The 18164-nt window shown below is 43.5% G+C and overlaps 2 protein-coding genes across 2 annotated transcripts; one reads left to right on the forward strand and one right to left on the reverse strand.

The window, feature by feature from the left end:
* The first annotated feature begins 951 nt into the window (after positions 1-951).
* On the forward strand, positions 952-7950 carry LOC147048778 (endothelin-converting enzyme 1-like). Its single transcript, XM_085923438.1, has 19 exons — positions 952-1101; positions 1456-1548; positions 3424-3544; positions 3618-3830; positions 3906-4030; positions 4100-4243; positions 4415-4477; positions 4542-4730; positions 4792-4934; positions 5075-5186; positions 5274-5384; positions 5470-5568; positions 5652-5729; positions 5803-5906; positions 6135-6239; positions 6506-6573; positions 6829-7019; positions 7116-7211; positions 7290-7950. The coding sequence occupies exons 2-19, from the start codon at positions 1456-1458 to the stop codon at positions 7452-7454; spliced, it is 2220 nt and encodes a 739-aa protein (XP_085779564.1). The 5' UTR covers positions 952-1101; the 3' UTR covers positions 7455-7950.
* LOC147048779 (endothelin-converting enzyme 1-like) lies at positions 7779-18036 on the reverse strand. The gene is made up of 19 exons (XM_085923437.1): positions 14775-18036; positions 14586-14672; positions 14060-14192; positions 13170-13382; positions 12969-13093; positions 12753-12899; positions 12587-12652; positions 12167-12355; positions 11932-12074; positions 11754-11868; positions 11120-11230; positions 10939-11037; positions 10768-10845; positions 10601-10704; positions 10376-10486; positions 10126-10193; positions 9857-10047; positions 9670-9765; positions 7779-9456 (listed from the first exon to the last, which is right to left on the reverse strand). The coding sequence occupies exons 1-19, from the start codon at positions 14835-14837 to the stop codon at positions 9280-9282; spliced, it is 2316 nt and encodes a 771-aa protein (XP_085779563.1). The 5' UTR covers positions 14838-18036; the 3' UTR covers positions 7779-9279.
* Positions 18037-18164: the final 128 nt, after the last annotated feature.

An 18164-nucleotide genomic window follows, 5' to 3' on the forward strand; every position in this document is an offset into this window, starting at 1 on the left:
TCTGCAAATCTGGACATGACAAGAATATGTGGCTAATAATATTTTCATTTTATTATTAGGGTGAGTTAATTGAGAGATATTTTCCTTTGCTGGATAATATCAATGAAGAATTGTAAAATAAATATGATTTGATAATCTCGTGATTTTTTTCCCTTAAATCATAATATTACGTGAGTTTCATTTAGATTTACATTGTTTTGCCTATTTAATTTTCTGTATACATTCTCTTCTTTATTCTTACTTTTTTTTTTAGCAGTATGTACTGTAGAGTTGGCAATTTTTCATAATAGATTTGTAGTTTTTGTATGATTTAGCACCACCTAGTGGCTTTTCATGAGATGACACACTTTAGTCCTTAAAATATGAACACTGCAAAATTGATTTATATTCTACAAATATAATTGAAAATTGTTTATAGAGAGAAACATATTTCAAGTCAGCTCCGTTATTATCCACCAATTAAAGTCTTTAAATCCAGGACAAAGAATTAAAAAAGTGATCAATTCCTTGTACACAGCAATTATTCCAATTGATAGATTTGGACTATTTTGCTCCCTGTAACGACATATCGAAAAAAAAAAAAAAACATTGTTACATGCATGTAAAATATATCAGTCTTTGGTCTCCTCCAAAAGCCTGCGGGCTCAGATGGTCAATCCAGTATTCAATAAACTTACTCTGCTACTCTAGGCTGACGGTCAGTCACAAAAGGTCACACTTAAACACATTTTAACTTCAATAAGCGTTAATATATACCTCACTGGAAAGCCTCAAGGATTCGTAAAGCTTCATTCGGCCACATTGGGACCTTCTTTTATAATAGTGGTTCAGGAGGCTTCATTTTGCCAGCACCTTGTGTTCATATAGGGAAGAAAACCCCGCCCCTAATTCTGCACAATTTAAACTGGTGATAGGAAGCAAGTGCCTGTAAATGACATGTCACAAAGCTTTGAAACGACTCATAAAGCTTTTAAATGATGTTCTCGCAGAGATTTGAAAAAGAGGAGCAACGGACGTTGGCTGGACCAGGACAGACAATACATTAGAAAGCGCACAAGTCTTGATTGTTGGATTAACACCCTCGGTAAGCAGAACAAACTCGTAAGTTTCTTTGTGCTTATAAGAAGACGGTTGTACGTTTACTCTATTTTATGTCTTGGAAAAAGGGCCCAACCAATGAACCGATCATGGACCTTAAAATATCGACCACAAGAAATGGCCAAATTATTATCTTTACCTTTCCACCTTTTACAGCAGTTGTATACAAGTATAGAAACATTTTCTTTCGTACCGGGTGGAACCAGCAGGTTGTAAAAGTATTCGAAAGGATTGTGTTGTAAGCTGCGTCTGGCAAGGAATGTCTTAGCAATGGACACCAGAGTAGACAGCTGATCTTGAAAAAGTTGCATACCATGTAGAAACTCAGAGACTCTTGTGTGTATCTGGACATTTTAGATGTCATCATCCAAGAAAGCCATCCTGGACAAGGAAGAACCGGTTAACTCTGGTAGTGATGATGATGATGTCCACCAATCAACATCCGTGCAGGTAAGACAGACAACAACAAAATCGTATAGTTGCCTCATAACACCTGAGAGATCCTGCTTTGTGAATTTTGCTGTTGGATCTTAAAATTAGTTGGCTTCTGGCGATCACGGGTTTTTGCATCCACCATGGTCTAAAACCTTTTCCACTTTAAAGCACTTATGGTCGCGTAAATGGGATAGTAAACTGGACTGAACATAGGCACTTATATAATAGGTCTATGTGTAAAAACAAAAAAAAAGATTTGCATTCAAATTCACATCTACAAAAGAATTTGGTGAGTTGATGGATTTTTGGAGGTGAAATCTCCAACAAACTGACTTTTGGAGCTCACTTTGTGTTGTTCTGTCAAGCCGTTGCAATGCGTTTCCTGCTTTTTGTCACTTTCTCTCGTCACCCAGTGTCTGAAATAGTCATTGACAAACAAATGTAACCTGTAAATGTGAAAAACATGAGCAGAACACTTTCAGCTTCTTACAAGCCAGACATGGGGCCTCTGTCTCAATCAACAGCCAGAGCGCCCTTCTCGACAACGACCTCATTCGCTGACCCCGACGAGGCGGCAGGCAACACCTTCTTTACCTAATTTGCCGGCCGCATTGGAAGCTCCCTCCCCGCCACTGACTGCGTTCGGCGATGGCAGGGCGGCGGCATCTTATTCGCCGGAACGGTCCGCCCGCCGTCAATCCAGCCGGAGCAGGAGCTGCAGCGGCGTACGTCCCTCTGGCAGTCAGCCGAGCCGTGGCCGTCGGCGCGCCGCCAGTCAGCCGGCCCGTGTGCGACAACTTCGGATAAATAACTGCGAGAGCACCCCAGGAGGCCGCCTTGTTGAAATTGAAGTAGAACTTGAGAAGATTGACAGCACCTGACTTCTAGCGAGGAGGGAAGAGATCGTCATACTCATCACTTATGAACAATAACTTAGAAAAACGCCTTTCAGAACGATTGTTTGCATATCTTGGTGACTTGTGACAGAAAGGTCAGCAATGGAAAAGCAAATCCTTTTACGAGGTTGGAGTGGGCCTAAGTAGAGATAGATGTCTGGCTGTTTGGTTGTGTTCTGTCTTTCTGACTACAGACACTTCTGACACTTTCATGTGTTGCCCAACAACTCAACAGTCCTGGGAACACAATCTAACAATGTTGTTACACTAGCTAATCCGTGTTATTTTGATTTCCAATGGACAGTGATCACTACCTCAAGTGACTCCCAAGTCATGAATGGAGGGCTCCTCAGAAAAAAATGATAAATTTTTTATTTTCCTATTCATACTTAACTGGGCCTTTTTTTAAATAAAAAAAAATCAATTTCACAATACGAGCTTTTAGTAATTATATAAATCTACTTTATCTTTGTATTAAAAGTCTTCTGTTGATGCTGGAAATGTACTGTACATCCTTTTAATAATTTGGTAAGATCGTTTTTTTCTTATGCTTTGCTTCTGAATGTGGTTAATTGTTTTTATAAATGATTTTGTGTCTATTTGTGTGAAGCACATAGCCTTGTGTATGAAATGTACTATGTGCTTGTACTGTAAATAAAGCAGCTTTTCTTAATATTGGTGAAAAAACGTTTTTTTTTTCTTTTATTTTTGCTCATGGATGCAGCACTTTCAATTTGGATCTGGACTCAAAGTCCAAAAAGACATTTCTTAAGCAAGTTCAAGACTGGAAGGTCACAAATTCATCTTATGTGGGCGCCGCTAGAGATGGACTCTGGGTCACATCAAGCACTGTATTCCACAAAATAACAAGTATGACTAAACTAAGGTTAAAAGGTGGGCACAGATAATGGAGGGCCGGGTACCACAAGATGGTTGCCAAGCGCCTCACGAAGCTCCTCAAATCCATCTTTGCAATTTGTCAATGTACGTACAGGGCTTCGACACCTGCTGCCCTGAGAGAACGCCAAGAATGAGGCGCTTTCACCTTCTGTGGTGCGTGCTGTCTGCGGTCCTATTCCTATCGCTCTTCACAGCCGCTGTCTTCTACTGGCAAAGTGAGTTCTATGGGCTTTGGTTTTCCACCATCGCCGTTGTATTTGGACTAAAAGGCATTCTTGTGCTCCACAGCACATCCGGGCGTTTGCCTGACAGAGACTTGCATTAATGTGGCCAGCGCCGTCATGTCAGCCCTGGACCGCACGGTGGACCCCTGCCAGGACTTCTACAGCTTTGCTTGCGGAAGCTGGATGAAGAACAACCCTCTCGCTGATGGCAAGTCCAACTGGAACCCTTTCAACACCCGCTGGCAGCACAACATGCTTGTGATGAAGCAACTATTAGGTGAGTTTCGTAATAGATGATTGTCCATCACGTTGCCGTGCTGGTTTCATTTTTCAGTTGTTGTGATTTGAGCAGAGAACACCACTATGAGCGGTCTTAGTCGAGCAGAGCAGAAGGCCCAGAGATTCTATAAGGCCTGCATGAACGAGACAAAGATCAAGAAGCTGGGAGCCGAGCCATTGCAGCGACTCATCACGCAGGTTTGTGCTTCAGATTTCTACAAAGTCCATCTGACACACACACACTCACACACTTCTGCTGTCCTTTAGCTGGGAGGATGGGCCCTGACCGGAGCGTGGGACAAAGACAACTTCCAGAAAGTCCTACGCACGGTGTCCGCACGCCATCTCGCATTCCCGTTCTTCACCATATTGGTCTATGCCGACTTCAAGTCCTCCCGGAACAACATTTTTGTGAGCCAGCTTGCCACAGATTTTGTTGTGTGTTGTAGTTAGGCAGATTCATTAAAAAAAATAAAATCTGATGAACCTATAAATAGAATTGCAGGAAACCACCAACTGTTAAAGTGACCCAAATATAAGGAGCTGATGAGTGATTCTGACTGACATTTCTTTTGTTTGTAGGTGGCTCAGTCCAGCTTGGGACTCTCGCAGAAATTCTATCTCAACAAAACAGCCTACGGAAATGTAATGCACGCACTGGGTCGCACGCGAGCATGCACACACATTCACATTCATTGCATGTTTGCAGCATCTGACAGTCTACCAGAACTTCCTGGTGAAATTAGGGGTCCTTCTGGGGGGTTCCGTGAAAACCTCACAGAAAATTATGAAGGACATTTTGGACTTTGAGACGGAACTGGCCAACATCACCGTACCCCTGAAGGGGAGAAAGAATAAAAAGCCCATCTACCACAAGATGGAGGTCAAAGACTTGAAGGTGAGTTTGCGCTATTTGTCAGAACCAGTAACTGAACTTAAGTTGTCTTTTTTGTGTGTAGAGTCTGGCCCCTGCAATAGACTGGATCCCTTACCTCAATGAGGTCTTCGCTCCTGTGCCCATCAATGAGTCCGAGCCGGTGGTCGTCTATGCCAAAGAGTATCTCCAGAACGTGTCGGACCTCATAACAAACACCAATAAGAGGTCTGTTGAGTTCAAGCAAAAAACGTGTCATCTGGTGGATTATTATGAATGATTATTATTTGTTCCATTTCCACACATTTATTATTATTATTATTATTATTATTATTTTTTAACCAGCAATGACTGTGTCTGCTTTCCAGCATTTTCAACAACTACATGATCATGAAAGTAGTAATAAACATGATCCCCATCTTGGACTGGAGGTTTCGGGATACCGAGCAGCGCTTTCAACAGGTCATGTACGGAATTAAAGTAAGTGGATTTGTAATGGTAAATCTTCAACGGGTAGTTGGAATGTCACCTCTGACCTCATCTGACCTCTTATTGTTTGGATTGCAGAGCTGCACTCCTCGCTGGAAGCTGTGCGTCAGCGACACAGACAGGAGCCTTGGCTTCGCTCTGGGCGCCATGTTTGCAAAGGCCACCTTGGCAGGGGACAGCAAGGACATGGTGAGTGAGTGAGTGCGTAAGTGCTCGCTCGTCTAGCGTGAGATGCGCCCTTCTCAGCAGCCGAACCCTTCTTTCCGCCCCGCAGGCCGAGGACATGGTCAGCGACATTAAAAGAGCGTTTGAGGACAGCCTGGAGTATGTGAGCTGGATGGATGGCGACACAAAAAAAGCCGTCAAAGAGAAGGTGAGAGAGAGGACGTAGAAGACAGGGAAGCAGAGGAAACACTGCCCCCTGGTGTCTAAAAATATTCACCGTCTTTTTTTTAGGCCGATGCAATTTACGACATGATGGGCTATCCGGAGTTCATTATGAACGACACCAAACTGGACAAAGTGTACAATGATGTAGGTAAAAGTGGTCGCATTTACTTTTCCTCATCAAAACAGTAAAACTCCTTTTTCTTTTTTTTTTTTCCAGCTCAAGGTCGAGTCGGACCTGTACTTCCAGAACGTCATGCAGTACTATAACTTCTCTGCCAGGGTGATAGCCAACCTGCTAAGAGAAGCTCCAACAATATTCCAGTGAGTGTCTCTGGACCACGGAGTGCGAGAAAGACAGGGTATTGTCTGCCTACATAAGTTGCTCCACCTTTTGTGGCATTGAACAGCTTGAAGGCTCTTTTTATAGATTTGCTAAATTGCTTTTGTGTCTCAAAAAAAACATGTCGAGTCACTTGTATCACAAGAGCCTACTTGATATTTGACCCAGCACTTAATGGCCTGGCAATTTGTGTTTTTTTGCTGGTGGAGCACGACCCCTCCCGAAGTAGAGGCCTATTACGACCGCATTGGAAATGGGATTGTATTGCAAGCAGGAATTCTCCAGAAACCGTTCTACAGCCACCACTGGCCCAAGTAAGCATTGAATATGTGGCCGCACGTTACTGTAGCAGCCACTTTGGCTTAACGCAAACGTCTCCAGCATCTCAGGAAGCAGGTGAGGTTTTCAAAAAGTTGCAAGATTCGTTGCTGGGCACTTTGTTTTGGTCTCGAGAATTTTGCCTTCATAAATAAAATTCATTCAAGTTATACCAAATATTGAAGCCTAAATATCAACTGTGAAGGATTTCTTCAATTTCATCGGTTTTCATTTTTGAGTGTGCTTTTTTTCTATGTTGCAGATTTCTTAACTTTGGTGGAATTGGGGTCGTCATAGGGCACGAACTGATTCACGCTTTTGGCAAAAAAGGTTCGTAATCATTTGTCGGTAATAGTTCAATGTAAAAACCAATGAGATGCGATAATCCTCTAATATTTAGATTTCACTTATTGATGTAGTTTTGTAAGTATGGTTCGAGTTGTTAGCGGCACTTTGGGAATGGTCGTGTATAAACGGCTCACAGATTTTGAATATCAGCAACAGCAATTAACAAAGACAAATATTGTTACAGATGACATTTGATTATATTCAATGACGCATCCTGATCTTGTTTTAAAAAAAAAGCAAGAGAGTTCGACACATACGGCAACCTGCGCTCTGCGTGGAAGAACTCATCCGTGGAGGCCTACAAGAAGCAGACACAGTGCATGGTGGAGCAGTACGGCAACTACAGCATCAACCAGGAGACCCTGAATGGTAGCCACACGCTGGAAGAGAACATTGCTGACAACGGTGGACTGAAGGCTGCCTATGAGGTTAACACGCCTATTGACAGATGCAGCTATGTCTCTGGGTGTCAGTGTACAGCCTGTGTCACGTGATGGATGCTCTGTCCCCCCCCCACTTACAAGGCTTACGTGAACTGGATCAAAAGGAACGGTGAGGAACCGACACTGCCTGCGGTGGGAATGACCAACCACCAGCTGTTTTTGGTGGGATTTGCACAGGTTTGGAACATTTTGTAAGATTTTTTTTTTAAGACTACATTTGTTAGTAAACATCTGAGTGTACCTTTTCGCCATCAGATTTGGTGCACCGTGAACCAATACTACTACAATGTCAAAGACCCGCACAGCCCACCTAGATTCCGAGTCATCGGGAGCCTCTCCAACTCGCACGACTTCTCCAAGCACTTTGGCTGCAAAGAAAACACGCCCATGAACCCTAAACACAAGTGCAATCTTTGGTAATGGCTCTCTTATGATGTCATTGACCCCGTGACATTAGGGATAGTGCAGATAGGGGCAGATTCAGTTAGATGAAAATGACACTCAGACGGATCATGACCATTGGAAATGAATTGTCTGCAGATAGGTTGATATTGCAATTGCATTATCATGGTAAATCTTTGAAATGACTGATTTCCCTCCTCCAACACACCTGATTGTTTGAGCAGGATCATGATCAGGTACACTGCTTCAGAGCATGCCAATGAGTTCTCGTCAACCGGGAGAGGCTCCAGCTCACCCGTAACCCTAATAGATTCAGAAAACGATTTGGAAAAGAAAAACATGTTTTTATAATCATTTTAATATACAAAATAATCTGACACGTACATACAAGTTTACTCGGTACAACTGGTTTTGGTTGTGAGTGCCGTTCTATTTCTGTATATGCTTAAATCAGTCCAAATTTGGCTTTGTCATAATACAAAAACATTTTCCCAATAAATGACACCTTGACCAAGTTGTACCTCAAACAGTGCAGGTTTTCCCCTCAATATTTGTGTAAGACATTCAATATGGCTTTGAAATCATCTTTAAGTTCACTTTCATATTTCAACAGTCAACATCAACATACCGGTCCTGAATTCAGTGTCATATAAAATCCAGTGGTACCTTAAGATACAAAAGAGAATGAAAATGCAATTAATCTCGGCTATCCTCCCCCAAAATACATTTGTGTTTAATAGCAATCTTTGACACTTTGAGTTCCAGGCTGGAGCGCTAACGGGGAAATGTCGCCCTCTGGCGGACACGCCGTTGTAAATGGCTTTTGCAGTGTGAAAAAATGTAAAGAATTAGTGTGTAAATGCTTTAAAAATTGGTAGGGGGTAAATAATATATGCCAGCCAGTACTGTTATTATCTGTCCACCATTTGTGTGATGCTATTATGGGCCTGATGGAATTATAAAGCTCTTTTAAAGAATTGTTCATTATCCACAAAGTGTCAAAATGTATTTAAGACTGTGCTATCTTGTAAAACGTTGAATTAGGGTCAATTGTATCTCAAGGCACCACTGTCCAAGTGAGAGAAGGGTTCCCCAAACTTAGGTTACTGAGCATTAACCAGAGAATTTCTTGTCCAATGACTTTTTTTTTTTTTTTTTTTTACACGTAATAGATTAAAAAGGTCTATAGACGTCCATGTTACGGTAATATGTGTTGTGTATTGTTAGCATTCAAACGTTTGGGAAATCCTGGCACAGTAGTGACTAAAAAGTCAAAGGTTGTAACACTAAAATTTGTAGCTCAGAAGTCCTTAAAAGGGGCATCCAGTGTTCCCTCGCAACTTTGCAGCAAGTTTTGCAGGTTTTCTTGCTTCTTACTCAAACCAGTTACCAGCACTCCGCTTGGAATGGATGTGAGGGAACACTATATTGCATGAAAATTGACTTTGAATGGCTCGTAAACAAATAAATGGGCCCAGTACAACCCATCAAGTTTGAAATGAAAAGACTCAACTAAATATTGCTATCTGCTCTCTGTCTGATTTGTAACTATGATTAATTTACATTCCACTAACCAAGACAAGAAAATGTAAAGCTTGATCCTTGGGCAATTTTTGTTTTTAGAAAACCATATTTTTAAAAAATAAAAAAAACACCTGGTTTAAAAGTGTGAGCCGGGAAAAGGTAGAATGTGTCTCCTTTGAAAAAAGAAAAGATTTTCTCGACACAAAATTGGCACGTTTCGTCCCATCAAAGGCATGGAGTGCTTCTTAGTGGTTCTCGGGGCCAGTGAGCCTCCACAGTCAGTTTGCTCATACCGCCCTCTACTGTCCGTTTCGAGGCATTACCAGAGCTTGCACTTATGTTTGGGGTTCATAGGAGCGTTTGCTTTGCAGCCAAAGTGCTTGGAGAACTCGTGCGAGTTGGAGACGGTCCCGATGACTCGGAATCTGGGCGGGCTGTGCGGGTCGGTGATGACGCCCTCGTGCGAGCTTTCGGGCGTCCTCACGGCGCACCACACCTGATGGCAAAACAGGAAGGCTCACTCGACATCTACAACGCTTCCCGTCCCTCTGCTTTTTCCATTTCATTTTTTTTTTAAGTACTTGAATGGATGTCAACATGCTATTAGCATACATTTATTGTGTTTATATCTATCTATTTGATGTATTGACAAAATTTCTGCTATGGGTCAATTGAAATTTGGAGATTGTCAATCACACATGCAACTAACCTGTGCAAATCCCACAAAAAACAGCTGGTGGTTTGTCATTCCTAGAGCTGGCAGCGTGGCTTCCTCACCGTTCCTTCTGATCCAATTCACGTAAGCCTTGCAGGAGAGGAGGGAGGCGTTACGCAAGCTGGGCATTGTCTTCCAAAGATGTAGCTTGTTGTCTTTAAGCAAGCGAGCTCGTGTTAACCTCATAGGCAGCCTTCAGTCCGCCGTTGTCGGCGATGTTCTCGCCCAGCGTGTGGCGACCGTTCAGGGTCTCCTGGTTGATGCTGTAGTTGCCGTACTGCTCCACCATGCACTGTGTCTGCTTCTTGAAGGCCTCCACGGATGAGTTCTTCCACCAAGAGCGCAGGTTGCCGTCTTTGTCAAATTCCCTCCCTTTTAAAAACAGAATTAAGACGCGTACGCTACAACTAATTATTTTTCATGACCTGTTAGAGGCAAATGATTACCAACCTTGGTCATCAAAAGCATGAGTCAGTTCATGCCCCATGACAACCCCGATTCCGCCAAAGTTAAGAGCTCTGCACCATACAAAAAAAAAAGATGATTACCATTGAATAAGAGGAGCTGCTTCCATAGGTTGCTGTTTCCACCCTCACATCGGCGCAAACATCCGTTTGTAACCGCATGAGATCGAATTAACAAAAGAAAGAAAACTCCTTTGGCAAAAATGGGGGGGGGAGACTTTAAATTCAAGGCTTACTTGGGCCAATGACGGCTGTAGAACGGCATCTGGAGAATTCCTGCTGGCAAAACAATCTCATTCTTAGTGGGGTTGTAATAGGCATTCACAGTTGGGGGGGTCATGCTCCACCTGCACAAAATGTAAAAAGTGCCGGTCAATACTCTTATTGGTCAATCTCTACGTTGAGCACTTTGTGGTTCCAGTACTCCACTATTCTAAGCCCCCCCCTTGGATGACACTCACTGGTTTCTGTTTGGAGCTTTTCTTAGCTGGTCGGCTGTCACCCTGGCAGAGAAGTTGTAGTACTGCATGACGTTCTGGAAGTACAGATCCGACACGACCTCGAACTGAAAAGAAAGAGTTTGGCTGTTTTTGATGAGGTTGGTTTAAATGCCACCACATTTACCTACATCATTGAACACTTTGTCCAGCTTGGTGTTGTTCATGATGAACTCCGGATAGCCCACCATGTTGTAAATTGCATCCGCCTAAAAAAAAAAAAAAAAGCGGTGAGTACTTTTAGACACCAGGGGGCAGTGTTTGCTGCGCTTCCCTAAGGTCCGTCTTCTATGTCCTCTCACCTTCTCTTTCGCCGCTTTTTTTGTGTCACCATCCATCCAGCTCACATACTCCAGGCTGTCCTCAAACGCTCTTTTAATGTCGCTGACCATGTCCTCGGCCTGCGGGGCGGAAAGAAGGGGCCGGGCGTTGAGAAGGGCGCATCTCACGCTAGACGAGCGAGCACTTACGCACTGCACTCACCATGTCCTTGCTGTCCTCTGCGAAGGTGGCTTTGACAAACATGGCGCCCAGGGCGAAGCCAAGGCCGCTGTCTGTGTCGCTGACGCACAGCTTCCAACGAGGAGTGCAACTCTGCATTACGAACAGCAGGAGGTCAGACGATTAGGGGAGAAGGGTCAAAACAAAAATTGGCGTGGACCCAATTTGAGCATTTTCTTTGACTTCTGATCAAACAAAGCAAAGGCCCGTAAAAGTAAGAGACGCATGCACAACTTCTGATCAAACAAAGCAAAGGCCCGTAAAAGTAAGAGACGCATGCACACGCACGCGTTGTCTTTATTATTACAGCTTGACCCGCTAGCAAAACAAACAGGATCTCACCCTGATAAATGCTAAAAGGTCAACTGCATTTTTTCCTCCCCTCCTCTGTTTTACCAAAGCCACCAATCCACTTGAGGGCCTAGCTGTTTCCTGTCTAGTACCGCCGCAAAGCTTTTGTTTTTATATTTTCCACAATGCTCCCTTTTTCGGGCTGTGTCTGTTCGGTCACTGTAATTCCACAAATAATCCGTGTAAAGTCAAATTAAGAGTTAAACTATGTCAGACATGCGCTTTAATGACTTGGGGAAGGACCAAAGAGCAGATTTTTACTCACCTTTTTAGTTCCGTACATGACCTCTAGGAAGCGCTGCTCAACATCCTGAAACCTCTGGTCCAAGACGGACACCATCTTCCTTACCACCTTCATGACCATGTAGTTGTTGAGAAGGCTGCAAAACAGTCACTGGGCGGTAAAAATCTATTCGACTTAACAACAATGCCAAGACTCGAACCTTTTATTGGTGTTTGTTATGAGGTCCGACACATTCTGGAGATACTCTTTGGCGTAGACGACCACCGGCTCGGACTCATTGATGGGCACGGGAGCGAAGACCTCATTGAGGTAAGGGATCCAGTCTATTGCAGGGGCCAGACTCTACACATACAAAAAGACAACTCAAGTTCAGCACTATGGCAAGCAATCTTTTTTTTTATCTTATTGTGCTCTGACAAATAGCTCAAACTCACCTTCAAGTCTTTGGCCTCCATCTTGTGGTAGATGAGCTCCTCGTCCCGTCTCGCCTCCAGGGGTACGGTGATGTTGGCCAGTGCTGTTTCAAAGTCCAAAATCTCCCCCATGAGTAGCCGAGACGTCTCCTCTGAGCCCCCCAGAAGGACCCCTAACTCCACCAGGAAGTTCTGGTATGCCACCAGATACTGCCAAGAAGACAAAGCAATGAGTGGTTGTGTAGCTTCCCCTCCCCAAACAATTACCATGGTAATCCTCAACTATGCAAATACAAATCTCCAATGTCCCGTTTTGATGATTTGATTGTGAAAGACTTTCAAACAAATTGAAATGAAAATGCTATGAAAACATGCCCAGGGTGGATTTAAACGTCCCCTCATTGATGAATTTATTTGTATGCGTATAATGCCCCACAATACCTTTTCATTGGCTGTTTTGTTGAGGTAGTAATCCCGTGAAGGGAGTCCCAGGCTGGACTGATCCACCTACATCGGCACAAGAAACATCTCAGACGTCATGGCCCCAAATTAAATCGGAGTCGAATCCCCAACACGGAACTCAGAAATCAGCGGTCAGCGTCTTCACCTGAATGATGTTAGTGGAGGAGTTCTTGGAGTCGGTACTGACGAACACGGTGAAGAATGGTGAGGTGCGGTAATTTGCTGACACCGCACGTAGGACTTCCTGGAAGTTGTTTTTGTCCCACGGTCCGGTCAGGGCCCATCCTCCCAGCTAAAGGACATCCGATGGACTTTGTCAAGTTGATCGAGTTGAGACAGCGACCGTCGCTCAAGCACAAACCTGCGTGATGAGTCGCTGCAATGGCTCAGCTCCCAACTGCTTGATCTTTGTCTCGTTCATGCAGGCCTGATAGTATCTCTGGGCCTTCTCCTCTGCTCGACTCAGACCTTTCATCGTGGTGTTCTCTGCTCAAATCACGACAACCGAAAAATGAAACCAGCACGGCAACGTGATGGACAATCAACTGTTTGCGAAACTCACCTAATAGTTGCTTCATCACGATGATGTTGCGCTCCCACAGGGCGCTGAAAGAGCCCCAGCGGGACTTGCCTTCAGGGAGAGGGTTGTTCTTCATCCAGCCGCCGCAGGAAAAGCTGTAGAAGTCCTGGCAGGGGTCCACCGTGCGGTCCAGGGCTGACATGACGGCGCTGGCCACGTTGATGCACGGCTCGGTCAGGCAAACGCCCGGATGTGCTGTCAAGGAGAACAAAATCGGCTTAAAAAAAAATCACATGAATTCTTCCTCGGTGTCATGCGGGACGTGACGTTTTGGAGCAAACGCAAATTTCAAAAGCCAAACAGATACATGTGGCTTTGAAGGAGCATCTGGAAAGAATCATTTTGGACGTACTCACGCCAACATGCACTTTTCACTCCTCATCATAAAAAGTCTGTTTTAATAATTATTCATGTCAGAGAGTGACAGACACCTCTTTACAGAATACATGCTGGCGAGTTCAAGCTCTAAAAATAAGTAAAAAAAAAAACGCTTCCTCGTAAGATATGATGCGCCGCGGACAGGGATGGAGACTTGAGTTCCGTCCGAGTCGAGAGGTTAGCACCCCGAGGAGGATTTACCCTCTGTTCCTTCCATTATGCCACCACACGTCGTGACACACTTGTGAATGGCAGGAAGTGGCATGAGGCCTTCCCATGGCAACTCAGAGGAAAACCGACAGAGAAAAATGGCTCATCCACAAGCTTTTTTTTTTTTTTTTCTAAATCAGGATGTTGAAACCCACGGGAGAGACTATGAAGGCGGGTAGCAGAGCCAAAGGTGCGGCTGCTACGATTCCACAAAATACTTTTGGTTTAACTTCAAAACAAAAGCCAAATAAAGCCAATTTTATACAACTCAAAGAAGAACTCACTTTGCCGGTAGAAGACAGCGGTTGTGATGAGCGATACGAATAGGCCCGCAGACAGTGCACACACCAGAAACAGAAGCTGCCTCTCCCTCGCCGTTCTCTCCGGCCAGCATGAGATGCCCCGCCGGAGACTCACCTGTACACACATTGATAACTTTTAAATGAAAGGGGACATATTATGAAAAATGGACTTCTATACAAAGACAGCTATGGCACTCTCGATTTGCAATGCTGGGAAAAGTTCATTTTCTTTGCAAAACTAGGTCAAAGTTCAGTTCACCACTTATTAAAAATCAACATGTCCAGTTCATAGGTCATATATATGCATCATTGATGCAATTTTCTGGCTTCATCCACTCATTCATTTTCCTCACGAGTACAGACATGCAAAAAAATATTTTCCTTTTATTCACAATGGAAATATTGGTTGACAAACTTGAAGGTGCGCTTGAGTTGCTGACGCTTAGGTTTACCAGGTTCATCCAGATCCAAACAACACCTTGGAAACATTTTCTTGAGTCTGTCTTACCTGCATCGGTGTTGACTGGTAGACGTCATCGCCGCCGGAGTCCACCAGATCTTCCTCGTCCAGTGTGGCTCTCTTGTAGGACGACATCTGAAAAGTCAGATGCACAAGAGAGTCCCTGAGTGTCTCCATGCTTGTTCTTCGACCTCCTTCAGCTGTCTACGCCACGTTTGGGGGTTCGGGTTTCATCACCCCATCTGCGGCAAGTGAACAGTCTGGTCGGTCCGGTCCGGCCGGTGAGCGTTTCAAAGGCATCCCCGTGGCCGCCGCACGTCACAACACTTAACACCTCCCCTAAATCTTTTTTTACAACTTGCTGGTTCCACCTGGTGTGAAAAGAGACGGAACCCGTGAAAATAAAAAAAATAAAAAACAGGAAAGAGTGCTAACTGACTTGTGCGTCTGCGCACATTCCCAGAAAGTTTAGGCCAGGCGAGGCCGCGCCTCGTCTCTTTCCTATAGGACAAGAAGTTCTGAGAAGGAGTCGCCTCGGAAAGCGTATTCCCCTCCCACAACATGCTTGCTCCTGTCGCCATAGTAACCGACACCTGATAGGTGGCCTGGTCTCTTCTTGAAAGCGTCATCAATGGCCCCCTAAACTAATATAAACTTTTTTTTTTTTTTTTATAACCGATTGACTGTACATCATTTCCCATGTGAGGAAAAATGTAAAAAAAAAAAAGCGACTTGGACTTTAACTGTAAATAAAGTCTGAGCCATCTCGTCTGGCTCCTATCTCAACACCTTCGTAACGCGATATGTTTACTTGACCCGGACAGCTACCTGTAAACCACAAAGGCCATTTGCTGCCACACGCTTGATTTGTCTTCACGACTTAACATAAACACAAGGGAACGACGGTCTTCTTATCCCGCCGTTGGACATTCCATGGAAAGAAAGAGTTTCATTTAATTGCTTTTCCCTGGAAGGATGACGCGTGTTCCAGCAACACTAGGTGGAAGGAGCTCAAAATATTCATGCTGGCAAAGGTTAACGTGGATGCAGAACAACAACAACAACTAGTCAAGCAGTCAACTGCTGAAGAATATTGCATTATCAGTTAATGAAAAGTTGAAGGAAGAGAACCATGTTGTAAAATGCGCATTCCTCGGAACCACGACCGCTGACTAACAAACAGCCACCAAACAATGATAAATACTTTCTGAGAAAAATCTCCCGGTTATGCAACATGAGCTAACTTGTTGCCTTTCGGACGCCACAGCTCGCTCGCTGTTTGTTTGCTCTTCTATACGGAATGGAAACAAACAACCTGTGCCCGTGACTCAACAAGCAAACACTCGCGCCAAACCAGCTCTTACATTTTACGATTCACACGGCCGAGGTCGTCCGGCCCGCTTAGAGCGACAGATAGCGTCTCATGGGTTTAGCTGCTGACCTCTGACGTTAACACGGCACAGGAAAAGGTCGCTTTTTTCCCCCCTATCTCACAGCAATGATGTTTCATTTCCTTTTGGGAGTGGAAAACACTGATAATTATGGGCGTGTGGTGGCAGGGAAAATAAAGCCAGCTTAGCGGCTTTCACATCAAATTTAAAAGTAATTTAAAAAAAAATCTGTTTGTTTATTTTTAGAATCATTGCTAGAGCAAACAAAGCTTGTATTGGGAGCCACGTGGTTATTAGTGTGCACGCTGCAGCTCTGGAATTCTTTACATTCCTCAGTGCGCAGTGCGTGTGTGGGGTGTGTGTGTGTCAGGGTTGTAATAGTTATTTTTCAATTATAGTTCAATTTTATTTTGTCTTTAAATTCCAATAGCTTTAGCTTTAGTTTGTATTTAGTGCAGTTATTTTTAGTTTGTATTTTTGTAGGTATTTGTCTTTTAAATTCTATAATTATATAAATATAATATTACGTATGATTAAAAAAGGGTCACAAAGTATTGTGTAGTAAAATAAACAACATTTCTAAAAAAAAAAAAAAAAAAAAATCCCAACAGTCTACTTGTGATTAATTCAATGGATTGGACAAGATTAGGGAAAAACACACACACATCACACAGTTGACATGCAGGCAAAGGAATTGTGCGTAGACCTCAGGATTTGCTTATGAGGCACAAAGGGACAACAATCACTGCAGCATTTTCATTTCATGAGCCCGAAGCATAAAATATGACAAAAGAGAATTACTACTATGAATACCTTCTGGATGCATTGGACCTTTAAATTTTAAAGTTTAAAAGGTCAGTGTGTAGGTTTTTGCCATCTAGTGGTGACCTAATAGAATGCAATGACAATGACGGCTGAAATTTTTTTGATGGCAGGCAAACACATTTGCATGTGGCGTTGACAAAAGTGACATGTCATTCAGGGGCCTTTGTTTCCTAGCAACTGTTTGAAAAAGGGATTTGTTCTTTAAAAGGAGCGGTACGGTACATGCTAGTGTTTTCGGCCTTGATAAGAGGCCCTCCCCACTACACGGCTGTATGTTGTGGCTCTCCGCCGTACACTCTCCAGACGCGTCGATAATGAATAACTGCTGAGCAAACAACACACTCAAAAGCCACACTCTGCGCGTGCGTGTGTTTGTGTGCGTGTGTGTTATACCGTCGATCAATCACAGAAAAGGGGAACCTACTTGTGCCATCATGTTTTGTGTGGTAACAATATTTGTATTGCTTTACTGCACACGATAAGGAAGCATGAGGAAGAGAAAAAAAACAAACCACAGTGTGGAACTACCCTATCATATGACACAAATACGACTTGCAATGCACTGTGACAAGATGTACAGTACAGTCACTCTATCAAAACTTGTTTACGCTCATGTGCAGGGCTGTTTTGACTTAATTTCACAATAAGGCAGGATAACAGAACATGCATTGGATATTTGGAACACAATGTATATTTGAACACAAATGCAGCAGCAACCCATGCAAACAGACAATATAACAATACTCACAAGACATATTCTCTCTTATTCACTACTAATGAAGCTTACTGAGATATAGTTATAAAACTCTTCCTTGTTTATCATGAATACATGAATTAAACTGCCCCCTGGTGGCCAACGTGTGCATAACAGATGGAGGAAAATGTCATTGGACATAAACTCGTGATGTAAAAACTGCTTTATTTAGTATACGGTTTAAATATGGTTATAAACTATATGGTTTTTATAAAGTACATGACGGCTAAATGCTATTTTTTCTTTCTCTATGTGACAGTAAAGTTAGAGTTGATGTTTGAGCTGGAAGTTGTGATTGTTTACCACGTTTGTATTCTTGACTAATTTCCCATGGCAGCAATCTACATTTACTTCCACATCAGACGTCAATATAGTTATCAAGCGCACATTAATAACAGTTTAACTTGGAAGTAGTAAACATTCGAAGATACATGCCATTTCACGTTAGCGCCCCGTTAGCGTAAATTGAAATCCGTGCCGTTTTTGAGTCATTTCCATACGAGAGAAAAGGTTTTTTTTTTTGAAGACGCACACAAAGGGAAGTGTACTCACAGTGCCGTCAGATGGTCCACTGGCGTGACTAGGTCGGGTACTCTTTTCTGGCCCGAGGGGCAGGGGCAGGGGGTGGGGGCCAAACAACCCAGCCAGCCCCCCTCG

This window comes from Syngnathus leptorhynchus, chromosome 11 (assembly GCF_054491065.1).
Source record: "Syngnathus leptorhynchus isolate UIUO chromosome 11, UIUO_Slep, whole genome shotgun sequence".
Lineage (NCBI taxonomy): Eukaryota > Metazoa > Chordata > Actinopteri > Syngnathiformes > Syngnathidae > Syngnathus > Syngnathus leptorhynchus.

Coding starts and splice junctions, on each gene's coding strand:
- LOC147048778 (XM_085923438.1), top strand. CDS start 1,456: ATGTCATCATCCAAGAAAGCCATCCTGGACAAGGAAGAACCGGTTAAC. Junction 4,031..4,099: donor TGCAGCGACTCATCACGCAG/GTTTGTGCTTCA, acceptor GCTGTCCTTTAG/CTGGGAGGATGGGCCCTGAC. Junction 4,244..4,414: donor CCTCCCGGAACAACATTTTT/GTGAGCCAGCTT, acceptor TTTTGTTTGTAG/GTGGCTCAGTCCAGCTTGGG.
- LOC147048779 (XM_085923437.1), bottom strand. CDS start 14,837: ATGCCTTTGAAACGCTCACCGGCCGGACCGGACCGACCAGACTGTTCA. Junction 14,673..14,774: donor GTTCACTTGCCGCAGATGGG/GTGATGAAACCC, acceptor CTGACTTTTCAG/ATGTCGTCCTACAAGAGAGC. Junction 11,869..11,931: donor ATAACAAACACCAATAAAAG/GTTCGAGTCTTG, acceptor ACTGTTTTGCAG/CCTTCTCAACAACTACATGG.